Source organism: Bos taurus, chromosome 10, assembly GCF_002263795.3.
Source record: "Bos taurus isolate L1 Dominette 01449 registration number 42190680 breed Hereford chromosome 10, ARS-UCD2.0, whole genome shotgun sequence".
Taxonomy (NCBI): domain Eukaryota; kingdom Metazoa; phylum Chordata; class Mammalia; order Artiodactyla; family Bovidae; genus Bos; species Bos taurus.
In genome coordinates this window covers 60004777-60028843 of record NC_037337.1, presented here as the reverse complement: position 1 = coordinate 60028843, position 24067 = coordinate 60004777, and the positions used below count along the sequence as shown (strand labels likewise).

At 41.8% G+C, this 24067-nt stretch overlaps 1 protein-coding gene across 1 annotated transcript in view; it reads left to right on the top strand.

The window, feature by feature from the left end:
- The window catches only part of SLC27A2 (solute carrier family 27 member 2), a 53986-nt gene extending 41813 nt beyond the window's left edge, over window positions 1-12173 (top strand). Inside the window, exons 6-10 of the mRNA NM_001192863.1 lie at window positions 999-1089; window positions 1679-1877; window positions 4571-4668; window positions 10589-10719; window positions 11701-12173. Of these exons, the coding sequence (NP_001179792.1) occupies window positions 999-1089; window positions 1679-1877; window positions 4571-4668; window positions 10589-10719; window positions 11701-11877 (696 nt within the window). The 3' untranslated portion in view covers window positions 11878-12173. The remainder of the gene's footprint in view (window positions 1-998; window positions 1090-1678; window positions 1878-4570; window positions 4669-10588; window positions 10720-11700) is intronic.
- The last annotated feature ends 11894 nt before the right edge of the window (window positions 12174-24067 follow it).

Genomic DNA, 24067 nt, shown 5'->3' with positions numbered 1-24067 from the left:
AATGGTTACCACCCCTAATTTTTTTTATATTCTTGCAAATAAAATCTAATTTGTTGACTATGTATGCTATTTGGTTTTTATTGGTTATCTGCTACTACAAAAGCATATGATTGGTTAATTTATGTATAGATTTGAATATAAATTTGAAATGGATGTAGTAATTATAGTTAATAATTAAGTCTAAATACTATGATGTTTGTGTTTTGCTGCAAGTATAGAAAATAATATACTTATTGCTCTTACTGAGTTATATAAATTTAAATTCTTATGCCCTTGGATTATACTAACAAGAAATATAGTAAAATTTTAATAATTTTATAGCCATGGCATGAAACAAATTATACCATCGTACCACTGAATCTTAAATGTATTTGAGGACATGTCCCTGGAACACAAACCATTTAACAGTGGTGTATTAAGGTTAAACAAGATTTTTTTTTTTTTGCAGGGGGTGGGTGTTAAATAAGACTTTAAAAGCCCATTAGTGATATATCCATCAAAGAACATGTATGAGAATGTTCATAACAGCTTTATATTTAATAGTCTAAAACTAGAAACAATCCAAATGTCCGTTAACAGGAAAAGAGATAAATAAAGTATGGTATATTCATACAAGGAAAGTTGCATGGCAATAAAAAGTACACCACTGACACAAACACCAGCAGGAAGGGAGGAACACCAGACACGTTGAGTGAAAGCAGCAGATGCGAAGGCATGTATTTATTTCATGGATTTGATGCTTAAGACTACTTGATAGTAATAAAAATCAGAATAATGACTTGAGAGAGAGGGGCAGGAGGAAACTTCTTAAGGTAATGGAAATGTTTAGTATCTTGATCTGGACAGTAGTTACATAAGTATATGCATATGTAAAAATTCATCAAGCTGTACACTTAAGGTATCTGTACTTTGCATACTTTCTGTATGCTAAAGCACAATAAACAATGAAAATTTGTGAAAGAATATGTGCTCAAAATGATCCATTTTAATTTTACTAGAAAGTCATAAATTATGAGCTGATTAAATATGACGTAGAGAAAGATGAACCCATTCGAGATGGAAATGGATACTGCATCAAGGTTCCCAAAGGTACAGTAAAATTTTGTTATATTAACCTGTCATGTCTTATCTTAACTGAGTAAACCTTCAGAACTAACAAACATATCACTGCTAAAATGAACAGATAAAATTTTTCAGAGTGGGTGGGGGAAGAGGTTTACTTTGTACCCCTGAAAATAGAGAAATTCCAAAAGGTAATGATTTACTACACATGTAATGTAACTATAACTTGAAACCTTGCTTAGTAACTTCTTCATTATGAAGGGGATATGTAATTATGGTTACAAAACTATAGCTAGTTTTAGGGGGCTTTTACTTTTAAGCTTAAACTACCATGCATTTGTCAAATTATGTATATAAATCATTATTCAGTAAAATATTACTATTAAAAGAATTAAAAATGTGTAACCGTAGAGAATATGTACCCTGTGTGTACATGGTGCATATATGTCTGTATATGATGTACATGGAAATACAGGTACATGTGCATGTAAGACGATGCTTTCTGCAGCCAACTTGTTACCAGTGGGTTGTATGCCACCTGTTTGAAAGGCAGGTTAATAATAAAATTTTCCTACTGCTAGCACATAAAATAGCTATATACTTCCTTCTGTCTTAGGTGAACCTGGACTCCTGGTTTGCAAAATCACACAGTTAACACCATTTAGTGGCTATGCCGGAGGAATGAGTCAGACGGAGAAGAAAAAACTGACAGATGTCTTTAAGAAAGGAGACCTCTATTTCAACACTGGAGATCTCTTAATGATTGACCACGAAAATTTTATCTACTTCCACGACAGAGTTGGAGACACATTCCGGTTGGTTTCTCTGAATTATTGAACCAAAAACAAACACATGCACAATTTGGGTTACTCCTAAATTAGAGTCATGTTCCATTTTGGTTGTGGTGTTTGTTCCATTTCCTTCTCTCTCTATGTCATGTCAGTTCAACCTCCTGTATTCCCAGAAAGGGCTTCCCTGTTGGCTCAGTGGTAAAGAATCCACCTGCAATGCGGGAGACACAGGTTCGATCACTGGGTGGGGAAGATCCCCTGGAGGAGAGCATGGCAACCCACTCCAGTACTCTTGGCTGGAGAATATCATGGACAGAGGAGCCTGGTGGACTATAGTCCATAGGGTCTTTTTTTTTTTTTTTAACTTTACAATATTGTATTAGTTTTGCCAAATATCAAAATGAATCCGCCACAGGTATACCTGTGTTCCCCATCCTGAACCCTCCTCCCTCCTCCCTCCCCATACCCTCCCTCTGGGTCGTCCCAATGCACCAGCCCCAAGCATCCAGTATCGTGCATCGAACCTGGTCTGGCGACTCATTTCATACATGATATTATACATGTTTCAATGTCATTCTCCCAAATCTCCCCACCCTCTCCCTCTCCCACAGAGTCCATAAGACTGATCTATACATCAGTGTCTCTTTTGCTGTCTTGTACACAGGGTTATTGTTACCATCTTTCTAAATTCCATATATATGCATTAGTATGCTGTATTGGTGTTTTTCTCTCTGGTTTACTTCACTCTGTATTGGCCACAGCAATCAGAGCAGAAAAAGAAATAAAAGGAATCCAAATTGGAAAAGAAGAAGTAAAACTCTCACTATTTGCAGATGACATGATCCTCTACATAGAAAACCCTAAAGACTCCACCAGAAAATTACTAGAACTAATCAATGATTATAGTAAAGTTGCAGGATATAAAATCAACACACAGAAATCCCTTGCATTCCTATACACTAATAATGGGAAAACAGAAAGAGAAATTAAGGAAACAATTCCAGTCACCATAGCAATGGAAAGAATAAAATACTTAGGAATATATCTACCTAAAGAAACTAAAGACCTATATATAGAAAACTATAAAACACTGGTGAAAGAAATCAAAGAGGACACTAATAGATGGAGAAATATACCATGTTCATGGATTGGAAGAATCAGTATAGTGAAAATGAGTATACTACCCAAAGCAATTTATAGATTCAATGCCATCCCTATCAAGCGACCAACGGTATTCTTCACAGAGCTAGAACAAATAATTTCACAATTTGTATGGAAATACAAAAAACCTCGAATAGCCAAAGCTATCTTGAGAAAGAAGAATGGAACTGGAGGAGTCCATAGGGTCTTAAACAGTCAGACGCAACTGAAGCAACTTAGCACGCAAACACATTCCCAGAAAATATGGAACAAAAGACACAGGGTGTCACTCTGCAATGCGCAGTGAACTTGGCTGAGCAACCAGGGGAGACTAGGAGAGAAAACCTGTGCCTGCTTTGGGGCACCTTCATAACTTGGTCTGTTCAATTCCTCTCATTATCGTCAGTTATTACCAGTCACTCAGGTCAGCCAGGGATGTTCACACTGTTTTCTATCATAAGGCTTTTCTTCAGATAAAATCAAATGCAAATTAATGTGAAGATGATCTAGTTGAAGAGGAGGCAAGGGTTCTGAGCCCCACCTGGGCCTCTCCCTCCTGCTTTCCATCCCCAACCAAATGGTTTCCCACAGAACCCCCAAGTCAGCACAATGAACATTGAAAGTCATTGTAATAGACCATGAAATTAATTCTCAGCAACAGCATTGTCCTCCAGCCTCACGACACTTTGTTTAACCCAGCTTCCTTATTGTATAAACTCCCTGAGGCCAGACTCTGTGTCTGCTTGTTCACCCCCAACCCCAGCACCTAGCAGTGATTACTTTTTGCATGAATGAATAAGGAAGAGATGGGAGTTGTCTAGTAGAAAGAGCATGGATATGAATGAGAACTCAGCTCCCAGGCTTCCTTTGCCCATGAGCAGATGTATTATCAAGGCAGGTAACCTTTCTCCACCTCGGTTCCTTCACCCATGAAATGAAGGTCCCAGTGATCCTTAGGGTTCCTTCCATCTCTAACACCCCATGACTCTGAATCTAAATCATTAGTTTATGCCACCTTCATGTTACTAAAAAAATACTTTGGGGAGATCTAAAGCATTTTAAATGTAAGTCAAAATTTAACTAAAATTCAACATTTTATTCTCCCTACAAATAAAGTATGATATTTTCTTTCTTACTAAAAGCATTTTCATAGACATAAGACCCTGAAATACAAGTATGAAATTCTATTTAATAGAAATTTTCTAACTGAATTAAATAGCAAAGTTAGTGAATGAGGAAAGGGAGAGACCTAAACACAGCAAAAAGTCACTGGGATTTATTTTTTATTCCTAGTGCCTTTCTTAGGCCAAACCTGTATTTTAACATTAGAACATCATTCTGTGTACCACATTTCACGTCGGGAGGTTAAAATTCCACATTTTAGTATTTAGGTCTATGCCTTTGTCTTTCGTGCCTCAAGCAGGATGCCTCTCCCATGAGTTAAGTTGGAGAGTTTGAGGACCAAGGTGAGGAAGACAAATGCAGCCACCCCACAGAGGCCTGGGGAAAACACCTGCCACAGACCACCTGGACCACAGACCACCAGTGACCTCTGCCAACCTTGCCTTTTCTTCCAGGTGGAAAGGGGAGAACGTGGCCACCACTGAAGTCGCTGACACAGTAGGACTGGTTGATTTTGTCGAAGAAGTGAACGTTTATGGTGTGTCTGTGCCAGGTATGCACAATGTATTATAAATCAAAGCTAAAATTCCTGAACTAACTGAACATAATTTTAACCCCAGGGCAAAGTTTGTCATCCTTTTTTCCTGCCAGCTGGAAAAGCAAACAACTCTTTCCCAGCTCCTGGGAGTAAGGGGCTCATGTCTGGTTTATGTGCATTCTAAACCAGCCACATGAGTCCCTCTGAACCTGGCCTTCCTCTGTGGTTCAGCTCTCCAGCTGTTCTGAGGCTCTCCAGCAAGACAAATCTCCCAGAGATGCAGGGTCCATGCAGCGTTTGGCATGCCTCGAGAAAAGATGTGTCACCCTTGAGAGCTTAGAAATGGTATCTTGGCCTCTGAAATGGAAGGCACAAATAACAGGCAAGTGCAGTGGGCTGCCGTCTATGGGGTCACACAGAGTCAGACACGACTGAAGAGACTTAGCAGCAGCAGCAGCAGCAGTTGCTATAGGAAAAAAGCCAAGAAGGGGCTGAGTTTTCCCAGACTTTTACAGCAAGTTCCTGATCCCCGCTTGCCCCACTGAGTTTGAGAAGCTTCACACAAAGTGCTGTCACCAAGCCTCTGTCTGCTGATCAGCCTCTGCTAAGAGAGAGGGGAGTGTGGAGTCTGATTTGGGGTCCTGACTCCAACACCTGCTGGCTGTTTGACTTCAGGCAAGCCACTAAATTAGGGAGAATACCAACCCTGCAGTTAAGATTGCCAAGAGAACTAATTCAGCTTAATTACATAAATACTAAATATATGTTTATCAGATATGTACATGAGGGTTGTCTTGAAATCACTGTAATTATAGATGTCAAGAGGATTAAAACCTCCAAATCACTATCCAAATATAAGGTACTAGGGGTAATGGTGTTTCCTAGAACTCAGTACTTGGGATTCTCATCTATATTCAGAATGGAAATCCCAAAGTCCCTTTTTCTTGAGTTATGATGGTTTCACATGACATCGTGCTGTCCTTTTATTAAAGACTATTTGAGGCTTTCTCCTGCCTGTTCCTCTCCAACTCTGTGACAGTGATATGATAGGAAGTGTAGCCACATCTTGGGTCAGAGTCTGACCCGAGTCCAACTTCTCATGTTGGACTTCAGGCTGAATTAACACAAGGGCCCATATCCTGGTTGTCAGCCATCGCACCGTGTTCTCACAGATCCCGCCCAAAATGTTGCATGCACTTCTAAATGCTGGATTTTTTTTTTTAAGTAACAATACAAAAGAATGAGTATGACAAGGTAAGAGAATATGGGAAATGGAAAGAAAGGCCTAATCCATGTTCTTCAAAGTGGTGTCACCTATAAATTGGCACTTGCCATTGGCACTTGCCATCTGCCTCTACAAGGATCAAATTATGAGCTGCTACAGCTGGAGTTCAGGGTAGAGATCAGGAATTAGGCAATCTGTGCTTTGGGAAAAGCTAGTAGAGCAGGTCTTCAGATAGATATTTTCAGAAGATTTTATGAACCTAATTCTTGCATCTCCTTTATCTATTGTAGAAAAGCACTAAATTCTTCATGGTGACATCTGCTCCTCATGACTAGCGGTAACCTGCAAAAAAAAATACGTGCTTGATTGCATGTACTCCCCATTCACTAAAATCTCGTATATACTGACCTTCCCCACTACCTCTTTGGAGCAGTTTCTCACAGCCATCTGAAATGCTATCTTCCATGCTATAGCCCTCATTTTGCCCTCAACTTAACTCACAACTAATCCACCTGCAATGCAGGAGATCTGGGTTCAATCCCTGAGTTCAATTCTTGGAGAAGGAAATGGCAACCCACTCCAGTGTTCTTGCTTGAAGAATTCCATAAACAGAGGAGCCTGGAAGGCTACAGTCCATGGGGTTTCAAAAGTCAGACATGACTGAGCAACTAAACCACCACTTAAACTGTGCTTTTTTTTTTTTTTGGCTGACAGTAGGGTCCCTGGACCAGCAACAGCATCATTGCCTGGAAGCTTGTTAAAAATGTGCTATTTCTCATATTAAAAATGCCCACCCCAGACCTACTGAATCAGAATCTCTGGGCTAGGGCCCCAGGAAGCTGTGTTTTAACAAGCCCTCCAGTGATTCTTAAAAATAATCAAGTCTGGTTTGAGGTGATGAATATTTTCTAGAACTAGATACTGGTAAGAATTGCACAACATTGTAAATGCCATTGAACCGTATACTTTAAAATGGTTAAAATGATGATTCATTATTTTACCACAATCTTTAAAAAAACACTAAAGTCTGAGAAGCATGGACGCCTAGTGGTTCTGAAAATCTAGCCAGTCTTCAGAATCATCTGGGAAACTTTCTAAAGCCAGGATCTAACGAATCAGAACCTCTGGGGTTTGGGACTCAGTCTTTTGTGTCTTTTTTTAAATTTTATTCCCAAGTGGGTCTAACAACCAGTAATGTTTCAGAGTCACTGATACAGAACAAAGAAAAGGAGGCTAATGGGTTTCAAATGATTAGGAGACATCAGATAGAACAAGGAGCAGGTGTGTTCATATTGCTCTGGAGAACAGAATGAAAATGGATGGATTGAAATGACCAGGGAGCAAATTTTAGCCTGAGAACTCTCCTGTAACCTGAGGGACCAGCAACAAAATGCACTGTCTCCTGAGACAGACAGTGTCCCACCAATGTGTGAAGAGGCTGGTTGTCCACCAGGAATCCTATGAGAATTCTCACAGCAGTGAAAGATCAGGTACAAATCCCAACATCTCTCCTGTTTTCAGATTCTGTGAGTCTCAGTTCAGTTCAGTTGCTCAGTTGTGTCCGACTTTGCGACCCCATGAAACTCAGCACGCCAGGCTTCTGTGTCCATCACCAACTCCCGGAATCCACCCAAACTCACGTCCATTGAGTCGGTGATGCCGTCCAACCATCTCATCCTCTGTTGTCCCCTTCTCCTCTCACCCTCAATCTTTCCCAATATCAGGGTCTTTTCAAATAAGTCAGCTCTTCACATCAGGTGGCCAAAATACTGGAGTTTCAGCTTTAACATCAGTCCTTCCAATGAATACCCAGGGCCAATTTCCCTTAGGATGGACTGGTTGGATCTCCTTGCAGTCCAAGGGACTCTCAAGAGTCTTCTCCAACACCACAGTTCAAAAGCATCAATTTTTCTGCACTCGGCCCTCTCTATAGTCCACACATCCACACATGACCACTGGAAAAACCATAGCCTTGACTAGGTGGACCTTTGTTGGCAAAGTAATGTCTCTGCTTTTTAATATGCTGTCTAAGTTGGTCATAACTTTCCTTCCAAGGAGTATCTTTTAATTTCATGGCTTCAGTCACCATCTGCAGTGATTTTGGAGCCCAGAAAAATAAAGTCAGCCACCGTTTCCTCATCTATTTGCCATGAAGTGATGGGACCAGATGCCATGATCTTCGTTTTCTGAATGTTGAGCTTTAAGCCAACTTTTTCACTCTCCTCTTTCACTTTCATCAAGAGACTTTTTAGTTCCTCTTTACTTTCTGCCATAAGGGTGGTGTCATCTGCATATCTGAGGTTATTGATATTTCTCCCAGCAATCTTGATTCCAGCTTGTGCTTCATCCCAGCAGCCTTGAAATGTGGCAGTTCATCTAGAGAAAGACATCAGTCTGCTGGGGTGATTCTCAGTTCCAAAGGACTTAACAAGGCTTTCACAGATCTCAGCTTTGAACCAGGAGAGAACTTCCAAGTTTGGGTCTAAAATAGAGATGACACCAGAACTGCCAAACTCCTTTCTAAAACTTTATATTATCAACAGAACTTTCTGCAATGTTCTGAAAATGTTCTATATCTGCACTCTCAGTATGGTAGCCAATTGCTACCGTATGGCTGTTGAGCACTTGAAATGTGGCTGGTGAAACTGAGGAACTGAATTTTTCATTTTATTTAATTAATTTTAATAGCTACATGTGACCAGTGGTGACCATGTTGGTAGTACAGCTCTAGAGAACCCCTGGCTAAAATTGTTGCAGACAGGAGCCTTCCCCCTGGAGCTGAACTAGCCCCAGCTAATCTGGGAATCAGAACAGAGACCTGAGATCCATCAGCATCATTCACTTCTCAGAAGCAAGGTGCCAGCTGACACTGAAGATTTCTGTTGCATCAGCCTCTGCCTTCATTCTAAAAGGAGCTCACTGGAGACATTCAAGATTCCTGAGACTAGTGCCTTTGACACAGCTACCGGCGGCCCCTGAAGAAAGAGGGTCTGGTGCCCTGCCTCCCTCCTTCAGACAAGAGGCAAAGCAAATGTGGATGCATTTCCTTTCTTGTAATCTTTCCTCTTGTTTTCTTTAGAGTAATAGGTAAACATGCAATCACCATGGGAGACATTTCGAAAGCTGGGGCCCAAGTGACGAAGGGTGGCTCAATCTCCTTCTCTGGTTACAGTTAAGTAGTTCAGAAAAATGGACCCAGACTCCCACTGGGTCTCCTGGCTCAGGTAGAAGATGTATTTATAAGTAATTACCACTGTCCTCACAAGAAAACAATGGTAATTGTTCTGAATGCCTCTCCACTTACAGCCCTACCTTATAGGATCTGTTTTCTCTGTGGAGAGTTAAACCTCTCCAGACTAGATGGCATCAAGGTGGAGGGTAGGGGTGTCACAGCTCACCCTCGATCTGCCTTCACCTTCCTGTCTGTCAGCCTCTCTGAAATGCAGAGGCAAAGCTGTTAGGAACCATAATTAAATAACTAAGTCTCAGAGGTGACATTTGTACCTGGAAGCACAGTAGATCTGACCTGCTACCTAAAGAACAATATGAGCCCAGTTATCCCTGACAGGGGAACAAGGGTTTTTCATCAGAATTCAAAAAATTTCCTTTAGCCACTAGTTCAACTGGTTGTCCATATGGTAGTTTACATTTAGGCTGTCAAACCGCAACATGAATCAGCCATAGGTATACATATATCCCCTCCCTTTTGAGCCTCCCTCCCATCTCCCTCCCCATCCCACCCCTCTAGATTGATACAGAGCCCCTGTTTGAGTTTCCTGAGCCATACAGCAAATTCCCATTGGCTATCTATTTTACACACGGTAATGTAAGTTTCCATGTTACTCTCTCCATACATCTCACCCTCTCCTCCCCCTGCCCATGTCCATAAGTCTATTCTATATGTCTGGTTCTCGACTTCTGCCCTGTAAATAAATTCTTCAGTACTTTTTTTCTAGATTCCATATATATGTGTTAGAATACGATATTTACCTTTCTCTTTCTGTCTTACTTCACTCTGTATTATAGGCTCTAGGTTCATCCATTGAACAAGTCTTTTAATGTCACTACGCCTCAATTTCTTCACCTGTAAAATGGAGATAACATTTGTACCCCTTCATACGGTTGTCATGAGGTTAAATGAGATAGTACATAAAACACACTTCATGGACTTCCCTGGTGGTGCAATGGGTAAGAATCTGCCTGCCAAAGCAGGGAACATGGATTCAATCCCTGGGCCAGGAAGATTCCACAGGCTGTGGAGTAGCTAAGCCCATGGGCCACAACAACTGAGCCCTCGCACCACAACTACTGAAGCCCGCATGCCTAAAGCCTGTGCTCCACAGGAAGAGAAGCCACTGCAGTGAGAAGCCTGTGCGCCGCAACTAGAGAAAGCCCACATGCAGCAACGAAAACCCAACACAGCCAAAAATACTAAATAAATATAGCAGTGTGTACATGTCAAAAAATAGATAGATACGAAAACACACTTCGCAAAGGGCCTGGCATGTAATAAAGATTCAACGTATAGCTTGTTTTACCATTAATTTACTTCAGAATTTAACTTCAAAAGATATTTTGAAATACAAATTCCAGCTACCCAAAAGAAACCCATGCCATAATGTTGTCTCAGTTCACTATCCTCTGACCTAGCAAAGCATCATAAAATAAACTATCTACAACACACCTAATTTTTATTCACTTTAACTCTAGGTCATGAGGGTCGAATTGGCATGGCCTCGATCAAGATGAAGGCAGACCATGAATTTGATGGACGGAAGCTCTTTAAGCACGTGGTCGATTACCTGCCTAGTTACGCAAGGCCCCGCTTTCTAAGAATACAGGTGAGACCCCGTTGTTATCAAGTTCAGTTATCCTTTCTCTTGGAGACCCCTGCCTCTTAGGAAACAACTCTTCTCTACCATGGCAACATTGCCAGCCAAATTTTCACTACCCTTTTCAGGGAGCTCAATGAGGAAGCAGAAATACCAGAAGATAAAACTAGCTGAAACCAAATCCTAATCCCTTTCTCCTTAAAACGACAGACAGTTCATTCAGCAAGAATATTAGCAAATAACTCACAATGTCTGTCTGATGCGGTATAACAGACACATAAAATAGAAATGCTCTGACCTTCTTATTATTCCAGTTTTAAAGAATGGTTAAAAAAAAAACAACTCACTGAAGTCCAACACCTGTCTATGGCCTGAAATTTAATTGGGCAACATTAGCCAGTCAGAACTCCAAAGCTGATAAAAAACTGATAGAGGGACTGTTTTCTTTCTCAAACATTAACCCCTTAGTTTAACTCACTTTTGGACCTTGAGCACTGTGATTCTGTAGCTGAGGATTTAAGAAAAGCAGTGTTAGATTACCAGATACTGCTGCTGCTGCTGCTAAGTCGCTTCAGTCGTGTCTGACTCTGTGCTTATACAATTATCTCTGTTGATATTCATAAAGCCCTGACATTTGCCTTACAATGAGACGTTGAAAGACATCAAAGTTGAAATATCCTCAAATCCCCCTATTTATTGAAGCAGAAACAAGAAACATGTGAAAAAGCAGATTTGTCTGTGTGTAGATGATTGCTTTCCCCACCTCACCATTAATCAGAATTTTCCAGCAATACCTGAAGCTTGCCTAGCAAGAGATGCTTTGCTTCATATTCCACTGTCACAGCCCTTCCTCCGGACAAGTGATCTTTAAGCTCTAAGGGAAGGAAAAATACCTCCACAGAGGGCCCCCTAGTGGAGGTTCTGAAGACAGGCTATACTGGTATCACACAGAAACCACCTCACAGCTCTCAAATGATTGATGTTTTTCAGGACAGCATTGAGATCACTGGAACTTTTAAACACCGAAAAGTGACCCTCGTAGAAGAGGGCTTTAACCCTGCAGTTATCAAAGATGCCTTGTATTTCTTGGATGACAAAGCAGAAATGTATGTGCCTATGACTGAGGACATTTATAATGCCATTAGTGATAAAATTCTGAAACTCTGAATATTACCAGCAGGATAACTCAATGTATGTCCAAAAAGAAACTAAATGGATCTAGTACAGCCAACTGTTGATATAATCCAACTTTAATTTGATTGAAGATTATAAGGTGCATTTTTTTATGTATAGCATAAGGGGAGACTTTTTAAAATTACACCTGAACCTTTGTAAGTGAGAAGATCTAGATATAATTATTTTTCAATTTGCACCTACTGTTTGTATTGCAAACTAAGCTTGTTAGAGGGAGGATGTTATTTTTTTTAATATGCAATAAAATAGATGAACACCAAGATAAGAAATGGCACTTTTTCCTGACTTGATTCTAAATGCAGACCCTTCAACAAGTGATGCTGGGAAGACTGGTCAATTGCATGTAAAAGAATGAAATTAGAGCACCTTCTAACACTATACACAAAAATAAACTCAGAATGGATTAAAAACCTAATTGTAAGATCAGAAACTATAAAACTCTTGAGGAAAACACAGGCAGAACACTAACATAAATCACAGCAAAATCCTCTATGACCCACCTCCTAGAGTAATGGAAATAAAAACAAAAATTAAACAAATGGGATCTAATCAACCTTAAAAGCTTTTGAACTGCATCAGTTCAGTTTAGTCGCTCAGTTGTGTCTGACTCTTTGCGACCCCATGAATTGCAGCACGCCAGGCCTCCCTGTCCATCACCAACTCCCAGAGTTCGCTCAACTCACGTCCATCGAGTTGGTGATGCCATCCAGCCATCTCATCCTCTGTCATCCCCTTTTCCCCCTGCCCCCAATCCCTCCCAGCATCAGAGTCTTTTCCAATGAGTCAACTCTTCGCATGAGGCGGCCAAAGTACTGGAGTTTCAGCTTTAGCATCATTCATTCCAAAGAACACCCAGGACTGATCTCCTTTAGAATGGACTGGTTGGATCTCCTTGCAGTCCAAGGGACTCTCAAGAGTCTTCTCCAACACTACAGTTCAAAAGCATCAATTCTTTGACACTCAGCTTTCTTCACAGTCCAACTCTCACATCCATACATGACTACTGGAAAAAACATAGCCTTGACTAGACGGATCTTTGTTGGCAAAGTAACATCTCTGCTTTTGAATATGCTATCTAGGTTGGTCATAACTTTCCTTCCAAGGAGTAAGCATCTTTTAATTTCATGGCTGCAATCACTATCTGCCGTGATTTTGGAGCCCCCAAAAATAAAGTCTGACACTGTTTCCACTGTTTCCCCATCTATTTCCCATGAACTGATGGGACCAGATGCCATAGGAAACTATAAACAAAGTGAAAAGACAACCTTCAAAATGAGAGAAAATAATAGCAAATGAAACAACTGACAAAGGATTAATTTCCAAAATATACAAGCAGCTCATGCAGCTCAATACCAGAAAAACAAACAATCCAATCAAAACGTGGGCAGAAGACCTAAACAGACATTTCTCCAAAGGAGACATACAGATGGCTTATTGACGCATGAAAAGATGCTCAGCATCACTCATTCTTAGAGAAATGCAAATCAAAACTACAATGAGGTATCATCTCACACTGGTCAGAAGGGCCATCATCAAAAAGTCTACAAACAACAAATGCTGGAGAGAATGTGGAGAAAAGGGAACCCTCTTGCACTGATAAATTGATATAAATTGATATAGCTGCTATGGAGAACAATATGGAGATTCCTTTAAAAAAGGAATCCATACGGCCCAGCAATCCCACTACTGGGCATACACCCCGAGGAAAGCATAATTGAAAAAGACACATGTACCCCAGTGTTCACTGCAGCGCTGTTTACAGTAGCTAGGACATGGAAGCAACCTGGATGTCCATCAACAGATGCATCAATAAGGAGTTGTGGCACATATACAAAATGGAATATTTCTCAGCTATAAATAATATATTTGAGTCAATTCTAATGAGATGGATGACTCAGGGCCTGTTATACAGAGTGAAGTAAGTCAGAATGAGAAAGACAAATATCCTATATTAACATGTATATATGGAATCGAGAAAGATGGTATACTGACGATCCTAATTGAAGGGCAGCAGAGGAGACAAAGACATAAAGAACAGAGTTCTGGATGTAATGTGGGAAGGAGAGGATGGGACGATTTGAGAAAATAGCACTGAAACATATACATTACCATAAGGAAAAGAGATATCAGGGGCAGTTTGCTATACGATGCAGGGAAGCCAAAGTTGGTGCTCTGTGACAACCTAGAGGGGTGGGATGGGGTAGGAGATGGGAGGGGGTTCAAGAGAGAGGGGACATATGGATACCTATGGCTGTTTAATGTTGATATGGCGGAAACCATCACAATATTGTAAAGTCATTAGCCTCTAATAAAAAAAAAATCTTTAAAATAAAGAAATAATACAAGACTGAAAAATAAATGCAAACCCTGAACCTGACAGCCTAACTGGTCATTTTTCACAGGTCTCCCACTTATAATGCTAATGGTACTTTAAGTAAAGAAGGATAAGGAGGTGGGAGGTGAGGGGGTAGGTCCCCAGTGAGCAACTCAGTGGAAGTCCAGATCTACTGTAAGGCCAACCCTATTCCCCAAGAGCATCCTGGTCACTATCTACAGCATTATTCCCCAAGTGATAAAGCCACCTATAGTCTCAGAAGAGGCTTCAGTCTAGAGTATCAGAGTTCTATACATAAAAAGGTGTTCAGCAAACTTTTCAGCTATAGCAAGGGTTGCAAACTCAAGTGTCTTCAGGATTTGTTTTGGTAATGTGGATAAGGAGAGAGGTCACAAATGAACATGGAAAGCTTGGGGACAGCCACGGCACAGTTCCGGTCAGCTGATTGTTGTGGTGGGGCTGTGCAGCCCAGGTACTTGGGGATGGCCTAAGGGGAGCTACGTACACCACTGCACCTATGTGAGTTTGCCAATAATGTAGAACCATGGTGGCTTGTGGTCAGCATCTGGGAATTTTTGCAAAATACTAGGGATCTCTGCCTTTGCTTTATTGATCCTCCTTGTGAAAATTTTAACCCAGGTGATAGGAGATAGCCAAGCTTTTGACAATGTAACATTGTGCAATTTTGTTATTTGGAATCTTGTTAAAGTGACTCATGTTGTGCTGTGATTATGTTAAAGCAATCCTGTCATTCCACATCACATGGGACCTATTTTCATGTGAGAGGTCAGCACTTACATCACGGCCATTAGAGTTCCAGGAGCCAAAACCTGCTGGGGCCTGACCACCTTTGACCCACATCTTAGACTTCCCAAGAAACCCAGATGGCCTCCTCAGTCTCTTACTTCCCCAAACCTCTGAGATTCAAGTCAGGAACCACAGCTCTGCTGGGATGAACAGAGGCACCACCTACAATATCCTCAATACCACTTTTCACTTTCATGCATTGGAGAAGGAAATGGCAACCCACTCCAGTGTTCTTGCCTGGAGAATCCCAGGGACGGCGGAGCCTGGTGGGCTGCTGTCTATGGGGTCGCACAGAGTCGGACACGACTGAAGTGACTTAGCAGCAGCAGTAGCAAACAAAATTAAGCAACCCATCCTGTGACAAGTAATCAATTTTAAAGACTGATTTTTCTCTTTTAAAAGAGTCAAAAATTGTGTACATAGAATTGTCTGTATAAGTCACCTTCTTGATTTGAAAGCACAAATGGATTTTTTTTTAATACACTGATACCCATGTACATGGTTCCTTGGTGGCTCAGTGGTAAAAGAATCAGCCTGCCAATGCAGGAGATATGGGTTCAATCTCTGGGTCGGGAAGATCCCCTGGAGGAGGAAATGGCAACCAAGTTCAATATTCTTGCCTGGAAAATCCCATGGACAGAGGCACCTGGTAGGCTATAGTCCATGGGGTTGCAAAGAGTCGGATTGAGAGACTAAAGAATAACAACCACCACCACCCTGTAAATCATTCAACAGGTCTCTGATTTCAAGTGCATTGGTTGGAGACATATAATGAGTGCATAGATAGGCTGCTACAGGCACCAAAATAATTTGGGGGTAAAACTAGTGAATGTCAGCATCTGAAATGAAAGCTAAGAAGAATCAGTATAAAAACACAGTGACCCTCCCTAAGAGATGATCTGTTACACATGTTATTCATTTGTACACCAGCTCCACAAGCATTTAGTGGGTCCCTGCTAAGGACCAACAGATAAGCTCAGCACAGTGTGATGGAGTTTTCCAAGCTGTTGTTTAGGAAGTCAGGTCAGACCTTCAAGGGAAGCTGACTGGAAAGACCCCTAGAAGGAAGGCCAGAGTCTTCTTCAAGTGTTTTAACTTTTTGAAAATAATTATTTTGTCATTACAGTTGGTGGGGCTGCATGAAGACTGTAAAGAGACAGCTAAGAGGAAAGATGTCAGTCAGGATCACTGCAACCCTGTGCAGGGGGAAGCTGGATGCCTGGCCAACCCAGGTTTTCTAGTCGGCATGGGTACCGTCTCCCCAGGCGCACAGAGTACTATGTTGTCATGTGGATATACAGCTGATGGTGCATTCCACTATGATGGTCAATTTCCTTTTGTACAGATATCATACATCTATGAAGCTGTAAGCTCCATGAGAGTAGAGAGTTCATCTATTTTGCTCATCATTATGTATCTAGTGCCTCATACATGGGAGGCAATAATTATTTGTGCTTTTTTTAATCAGGCAACCCTGATAAATATCTGGTTCCACATGCAAGCTTATATATATATATATATATATATATATGGGGGGGTGTGGGGAGGTGTGTTGGAGGCAGAGAGGATGAGCTAAATAGATTATCTGAGTCTTCTAGTTCAGGTACAGCAGTGAGTCTCAAACTTGAACACTGAGAATCACCTTCACCAAAAAGTTTTGGTAGCACACAGACTGGGACTTCCCTGGTGGTCCAGTAATTAATAATCTGCCTTGCAATGCAAGAAACACCACTTTGATCCCTGGTCTGGAAAGATCCCACATGCTGCGGGGCAAGTAAGCCTGTGTGCCACAACTACTGAGCCTGTGCTCTGGAGCCCGCAAGCCGCAGCTACTTTTAGCCCACATGCAGCAACTGCTGAAGTCCGCACGCCTAGAGCCCATGCTCTGCAACAAGAGAAGCCACTGCAATGAGAAGCCGATGCACCGCAACTAGAGAGTATCCCCACTCTCTTTCTAGAGAAAGCCTGCATAGCAAGGAAGACCCAGCCCTGCTAATAGTAAATATATAAACATATATTTTTAAAAAGACACAGATTGCTGGGACCCATTGTCCAGAGTTGAAACTGGAATTGGAATTTGCAGTTCTAACAAATTCCCAAGTGATGTAATGCTGTTGATCAGGGGCTGCATTTTGAGAACCACTGACACAGAGAAAAAACATCCTGAGTTACACATCATGTGTGCTTAGTATAATTCAGTTCTTCAGGTGTGGATTATCTTTCATTAACCAAAGCTCAGATCTTAGGTTTGGAGTGACTCAAAGTACAGGCATCAGGGAAAGTCCAGCATAAAGCAGCACTCTATCATCTTTAGCCTTCAACTGTTCTTGAAAATTCATGTTAACAGTGTCTATTTACTAGATACACACATATGTATTATTTGCTACAGCAAAACTAAAAGCAATCCTAGAGAGTGTCTAGTCAAACGTCTTTAATAAAACAAACAAAAAACAATGAAAGCCTGGGGAGGTGATGTACAGGCAGCTCATTAGCATCATTAAGCTCCCAGCCAGCACCTGCAGAAGAGACCACCTTTTTATAGACCAGAGCCTGTTTTCAGATCAGCAGCATCAGTATTGCTGGGAATTTGTCAGACATGCAAATTATCAGGCCCCTCAGACCTACTGAATCAGAACCACTGGGGAGGGGCCCAGCCATCTATGTTTTAACAAGCCCTGCTGGTCACTCTGCGGCAGGCTCAATCTGAGAACCCCTGGCTTGGAGCAGGGCTTCTCAAGCTTCAAGTTGCATAAGAAGTACATGGGGATGCCAGTGCTTCTGGTGCACATGCCCCTCTTGGAACAGCAAGCAACTCTAGAACACTGCTGCTTTTTAGAATCACTGGAGAACTGTTAAAAAACCCAAAGCCTTGGGCCCATCTGATACCAGTTAGATCAAGATTTCTGGGAGTGAGCACCAGGTATCAGTACTTTTTTTTTTAAGACTCCCAGGTAATTCCAGTATGGGCAAAGTTCAGGGACCACCAGTTGAGAACAAGGGTAATATGCAAGTATAAAGTCTTGACAAAGATTCTCACCCTGACCAAAACTCTACCTAGGCTCCTCCAAGGCCTCTTCTCAACTGGGCCACAACCTTGGCTTTTAAAGACTTGAACAAAATAGTAGCAGAGTTTCTAAGAGTTCAAGGCCACACCCCTTGGATAATCCTACATCCCCTTAAAGTGGCTGCCTGAGAAAACCCAAGGCTGCCAAAGTATTTACCACTTATTCCAGCCAACACTTGAAGATAGGGTCCCTGTCTCCCAAGGGGACAGGAAGGGTAGGGGCCTCACTTCGATAAACACCAGTTAGCAAACCCAGGTGGGCTTTCCATGGACCAAACCCCTCTCCTGCTTTTGGTAATTTTTCACTTCCCTAACCCTACTGAGCCTCTGCAGGCATCCTCCCTGTTCCCACATTCTCCCTCTAAAGTGCCCAGTGACCTCTGTACAAATATAGTTAAGCCTAGTTCACACTGGACTCATTTTTCTATAGCAAATAGTTATTACTGATTGAAAATCTGTTCCTAGCAGGATTTCCCTGTTGGTCCAGTGGTTAAAAATCCACCTTCCAAAGCAGATGATCTGGGTTCCATCCCTGGTCAGCAAACTAGATCCCACCCACATGCCACAGGGCAATTAAGTCTGTGCATGGCAAGTAGAGAGAAGCTCTTGCACGCAACAAAGACCCAGCAGCCAAAAAAAGAAGAAAAAATAATGTATCCTTACCATTTTAACTAGCAGCCACTTTATCTTTAACAGTGTTAATATGACCAATTTCAGAACTACTTCCTATAAAAGTACCATCTAAAATAGAAAGAACTCACCATGGGTAAGCTGCTTGGGAACAAAACTTTTATTTGACTACAGGGTCCAGAAAAAAACGAAAATGCACAAGTTCCAAACCTAGAGAGGGAACATTTATCTGTAATGAAGAATTAGAGAGGTCTGATGAATAGTGAGATTCTGATCAAGGACAACCTTGAACAGTATGGTCTGGTGGGAATAGCATGAAGATAAGGAGTCCTGGGTTTGCCCATTTATAAGTTGTGTGACCTAGCATCTATATTTCCTCATTTATAAACTATAAGTCACAGTGTCTGGCTCAAACTGTCTATGTTTTTCCTACCAAGGGCTTCTCCAAACTTTTTCTCACATTAAATTCAGATCTTTAGCATACTAAAAATCTGTAAGTACATTCATTTAGGCTCCAGAACATGCCCTGGTTAATAAATCATTATTTTAGTGGTCAGAAAAAGAAACCATAAACAAAAAAAAGACATCTTACAGACTAGGAGAAAATCTTTGCAAATAATGTGACTGACAAGAGCTCAATTTCCAAAATATACAAACAGCTGATACAAGTCAATACCAAAAAACAAACAACCCAGCCTAAATAGACATTTCTCCAAAGAAGATATACAGCCAACAGGCACATGAAAAGATGCTCAACATCGCTAATTATTAGAGAAATACAAATCAAAACTACAGTAAGCTACCACCCACACTGGTCAAAATGGCTGGAGAGGGTATGGAGAAAAAGGAACACTCCTACACTGTTGTTCAGTTCAGTTCAGTTCAGTCGCTCAGTCGTGTCCGACTCTCTGTGACCCCATGAATCGCAGCATGCCAGGCCTCCCTGTCCATCACCAACTCCCGGAGTTCACTCAGACTCACGTCCATCGAGTCAGTGATGCCATCCAGCCATCTCATCCTCTGGCGTCCCCTTCTCCTCCTGCCCCCAATCCCTCCCAGCATCAGAGTCTTTTACAATGAGTCAACTCTTCGTATGAGGTGTCCAAAGTACTGGAGTTTCAGCTTTAGCATCATTCCTTCCAAAGAAATCCCAGGGCTGATCTCCTTCAGAATGGACTGGATCTCCTTGCAGTCCAAGGGACTCTCAAGAGTCTTCTCCAATACCACAGTTCAAAAGCATCAATTCTCTGGCGCTCAGCCTTCTTCACAGTCCAACTCTCACATCCATACATGACCACTGGAAAAACCATAGCCTTGACTAGACAGACCTTTGTTGGCAAAGTAATGTCTCTGCTTTTGAATATGCTATCTAGGTTGGTCATAACTTTCCTTCCAAGGAGTAAGCGTCTTTTAATTTCATGGCTACAGTCACCATCTGCAGTGATTTTGGAGCCCCAAAAAATAAAGTCTGACACTGTTTCCACTGTTTCCCCATCTATTTCCCATGAAGTGATGGGACTGGATGCCATGATCTTCGTTTTCTGAATGTTGAGCTTTAAGCCAACTTTTTCACTCTCCACTTTCACTTTCATCAAGAGGCTTTTTAGTTCCTCTTCACTTTCTGCCTTAAGGGTGGTGTCATCTGCATATCTGAGGTTATTGATATTTCTTTCGGCAATCTTGATTCCAGCTTGTGCTTCTTTCAGTCCAACGTTTCTCATGATGTACTCTGCATATAAGTTAAATAAGCAGGGTGACAATATACAGCCTTGACGTACTCCTTTTCCTATTTGGAACCAGTCTGTTGTTCCATGTCCAGTTCTAACTGTTGCTTCCTGACCTGCATACAGGTTTCTCAAGAGGCAGGTCAGGTGGTCTGGTATTCCCATCTCTTTCAGAATTTCCCACAGTTTATTGTGATCCACAGAGTCAAAGGCTTTGGCATAGTCAATAAAGCAGAAATAGATGTTTTTCTGGAACTCTCTTGCTTTTTCCATGATCCAGTGGATGTTGGCAATTTGGTCTCTGGTTCCTCTGCCTTTTCTAAAACCAGCTTGAACATCAGGAAGTTCATGGTTCACGTATTGCTGAAGCCTGGCTTGGAGAATTTTGAGCATTACTTTACTAGCGTGTGAGATGAGTGCAATTTGCGGTAGTTTGAGCATTCTTTGGCATTGCCTTTCTTTGGGATTGGAATGAAAACTGACCTTTTCCAGTCCTGTGGCCACTGCTGAGTTTTCCAAATTTGCTGGCATATTGAGTGCAGCACTTTCACGGCATCATCTTCCAGGATTTGAAATAGCTCCACTGGAATTCCATCACCTCCACTAGCTTTGTTCGTAGTGATGCTTTCTAAGGCCCATTTGACTTCACATTCCAGGATGTCTGGCTCTAGGTCAGTGATCACATCATTGTGATTATCTGGGTCGTGAAGATCTTTTTTGTACAGTTCTTCTATGTATTCTTGTCACCTCTTTTTAACATCTTCTGCTTCTGTTAGGTCCATACCATTTCTGTCCTTTATCAAGCCCATCTTTGCATGAAATGTTCCCTTGGTCTCTCTAATTTTCTTGAAGAGATCTCTAGTCTTTCCCATTCTGTTGTTTTCCTCTATTTCTTTGCATTGATCGCTGAGGAAGGCTTTCTTATCTCTTCTTGCTATTCTTTGGAACTCTACATTCAGATGCTTATATCTTTCCTTTTCTCCTTTGCTTTTCGCTTCTCTTCTTTTCACAGCTATTTGTAAGGCCTCCCGGGACAGCCATTTTCTTTTTTGCATTTCTTTTCCATGGGGATGGTCTTGATCCCTGTCTCCTGTACACTGTCACGAATCTCATTCCATAGTTCATCAGGCACTCTATCTATCAGATCTAGGCCCTTAAATCTATCTCTCACTTCCACTGTATAATCATAAGGGATTTGATTTAGATCATACCTGAATGGTCAAGTGGTTTTCCCTACTTTCTTCAGTTTAAGTCTGAATTTGGTAATAAGGAGTTCATGATCTGAGCCACAGTCAGCTCCCGGTCTTGTTTTTGTTGACTGTATAGAGCTTCTCCATCTTTGGCTGCAAAGAACATAATCAATCTGATTTCGGTGTTGACCATCTGGTGATGTCCATGTGTAGAGTCTTCTCTGTGTTGTTGGAAGAGGGTGTTTGCTATGACCAGTGCATTTTCTTGGCAAAACTCTATTAGTCTTTGCCCTGCTTCATTCCATATCCCAAGGCCAAATTTACCTGTTACTCCAGTTGTTTCTTGACTTCCTACTTTTGCATTCCAGTCCCCTATAATGAAAATGACATCTTTTGGGGGTGTTAGTTCTAAAAGGTCTTATAGGTCTTCATAGAACCATTCAACTTCAGCTTCTTCAGCATTACTGGTTGGGGCATAGACTTGGATTACTGTGATACTGAATGGTTTGCCTTGGAAACGAATAGAGATCATTCTGTTGTTTTTTGAGATTGAATCCAAGTACTGCATTTCGGACTCTTTTGTTGACCATGATGGCTACTCCATTTCTTCTGAGGGATTCCTGTCCGCAGTAGTAGATATAATGGTCATCTGAGTTAAATTCACCCATTCCAGTCCATTTGAGTTCACTGATTCCTAGAATGTCGACATTTACTCTTGCCATCTCTTGTTTGACCACGTCCAATTTGCCTTGATTCATGGACCTGACATTCCAGGTTCCTATGCAATATTGCTCTTTACAGCATCAGACCTTGCTGTTATCACCAGTCACATCCACAGCTGGGTATTGTTTTTGCTTTGGCTCCATCCCTTCATTCTTTCTGGAGTTATTTCTCCACTGATCTCCAGTAGCATATTGGGTATCTACTGACCTGGGGAGTTCCTCTTTCAGTATCCTATCATTTTGCCTTTTCATACTGTTCATGGGGTTCTCAAGGCAAGAATACTGAAATGGTTTGCCATTCCCTTCTCGAGTGGACCACATTCTGTCAGATCTCTCCACCATGACCCACCCGTCTTGTGTTGCCCCCACGGGCATGGCTTAGTTTCATTGAGTTAGACAAGGCTGTGGCCCTAGTGTGATTAGATTGACTATTTTCCTGTGAGTATGGTTTCAGTGTGTCTGCCCTCTGATGCCCTCTTGCAACACCTACCGTCTTACTTGGGTTTCTCTTACCTTGGGCGTGGGGTATCTCTTCACGGCTGCTCCAGCAAAGTGCAGCCGCTGCTCCTTACCTTGGACGAGGGGTATCTACTCACCACAGCCCTTCCTGACCTTCAACGTGGGATAGCTCCTCTAGGCCCTCCTGAGCTGGCGCAGCCACCGCTCCTTGGACTTGGGATTAGTCCTCTTGGCCACTGCCCCTGGCCTCCGGTGTAGGGTAGCTCCTCTCGGCCGCCGCCCCAAAGCCGGGAGGACCCCATGCCTGAAGGGCGGCAGCCAAGAGGAGTTACCCCACGTCCAAAGTCAGGGGCAGCGGCCGAGAGTGCCAGGCTGCGACAGCGCAGGAACGGCCAAGAAGAGCTACACAAGTCCGAGGTCAGGGGCGGCAGCCGAGAGGAGCTACCCCACGTTCGAGGTCAGGGGCGGCAGCTGGGAGGAGCTACCCCACACCCGAGGCCAGGGGCTGCAGCCTGGAGGATCAACCCCATGTCCAAGTAATGTAAATTGGTGCATGAAAAGCAGTATGGAGGTTCCTCAAAAAACTAGAGTTGCCGTATGACCCAGCAATCCCACTCCCAGGTATATCTTTGGATAAAACTATAATTCAAAAAGATACATACAACCCAATGTTCATAGCAGCACTATTTACAATAGCCAAAAACCAGAAACAGTCTACATGTCCACCAAAAGATGAATGGATAAAGAAGATACAGTGTGTGTGTATACACACACACACACACACACACACACATATATACACACACAACAGAATACTACTCAGCCACAAAAAAGAATGAAATACTATCATTTGCAGCAACATGGATGCAACTAGACATTGTCATACTAAATGAAGTAAGTCAGAAATAGAAAGACAAATACCATATAATATCACTTATATGTGGAATCTAAAATATGGCACAAATGAATTTATCTACGCAACGAAAATAGGTTCACAGACAGAGAGAACAGACTTGTGGTTGTCAAGAAGGGAGTAGGGGTGGAGGGATGAATTGAGAATCTGGAATTAGCAGATACAAACTATTATATCTAGAATGGATAAAACAGCAAAATCCTTCCCTGTCCTACTGCATAGCACAGAGGACTATATTCAAAACCCTGTAATAAACCATAATGGAAAGAGAAAAACAAGTATTTCAGTGGTCAATTGAGTGACACAGAATAATTTTTTT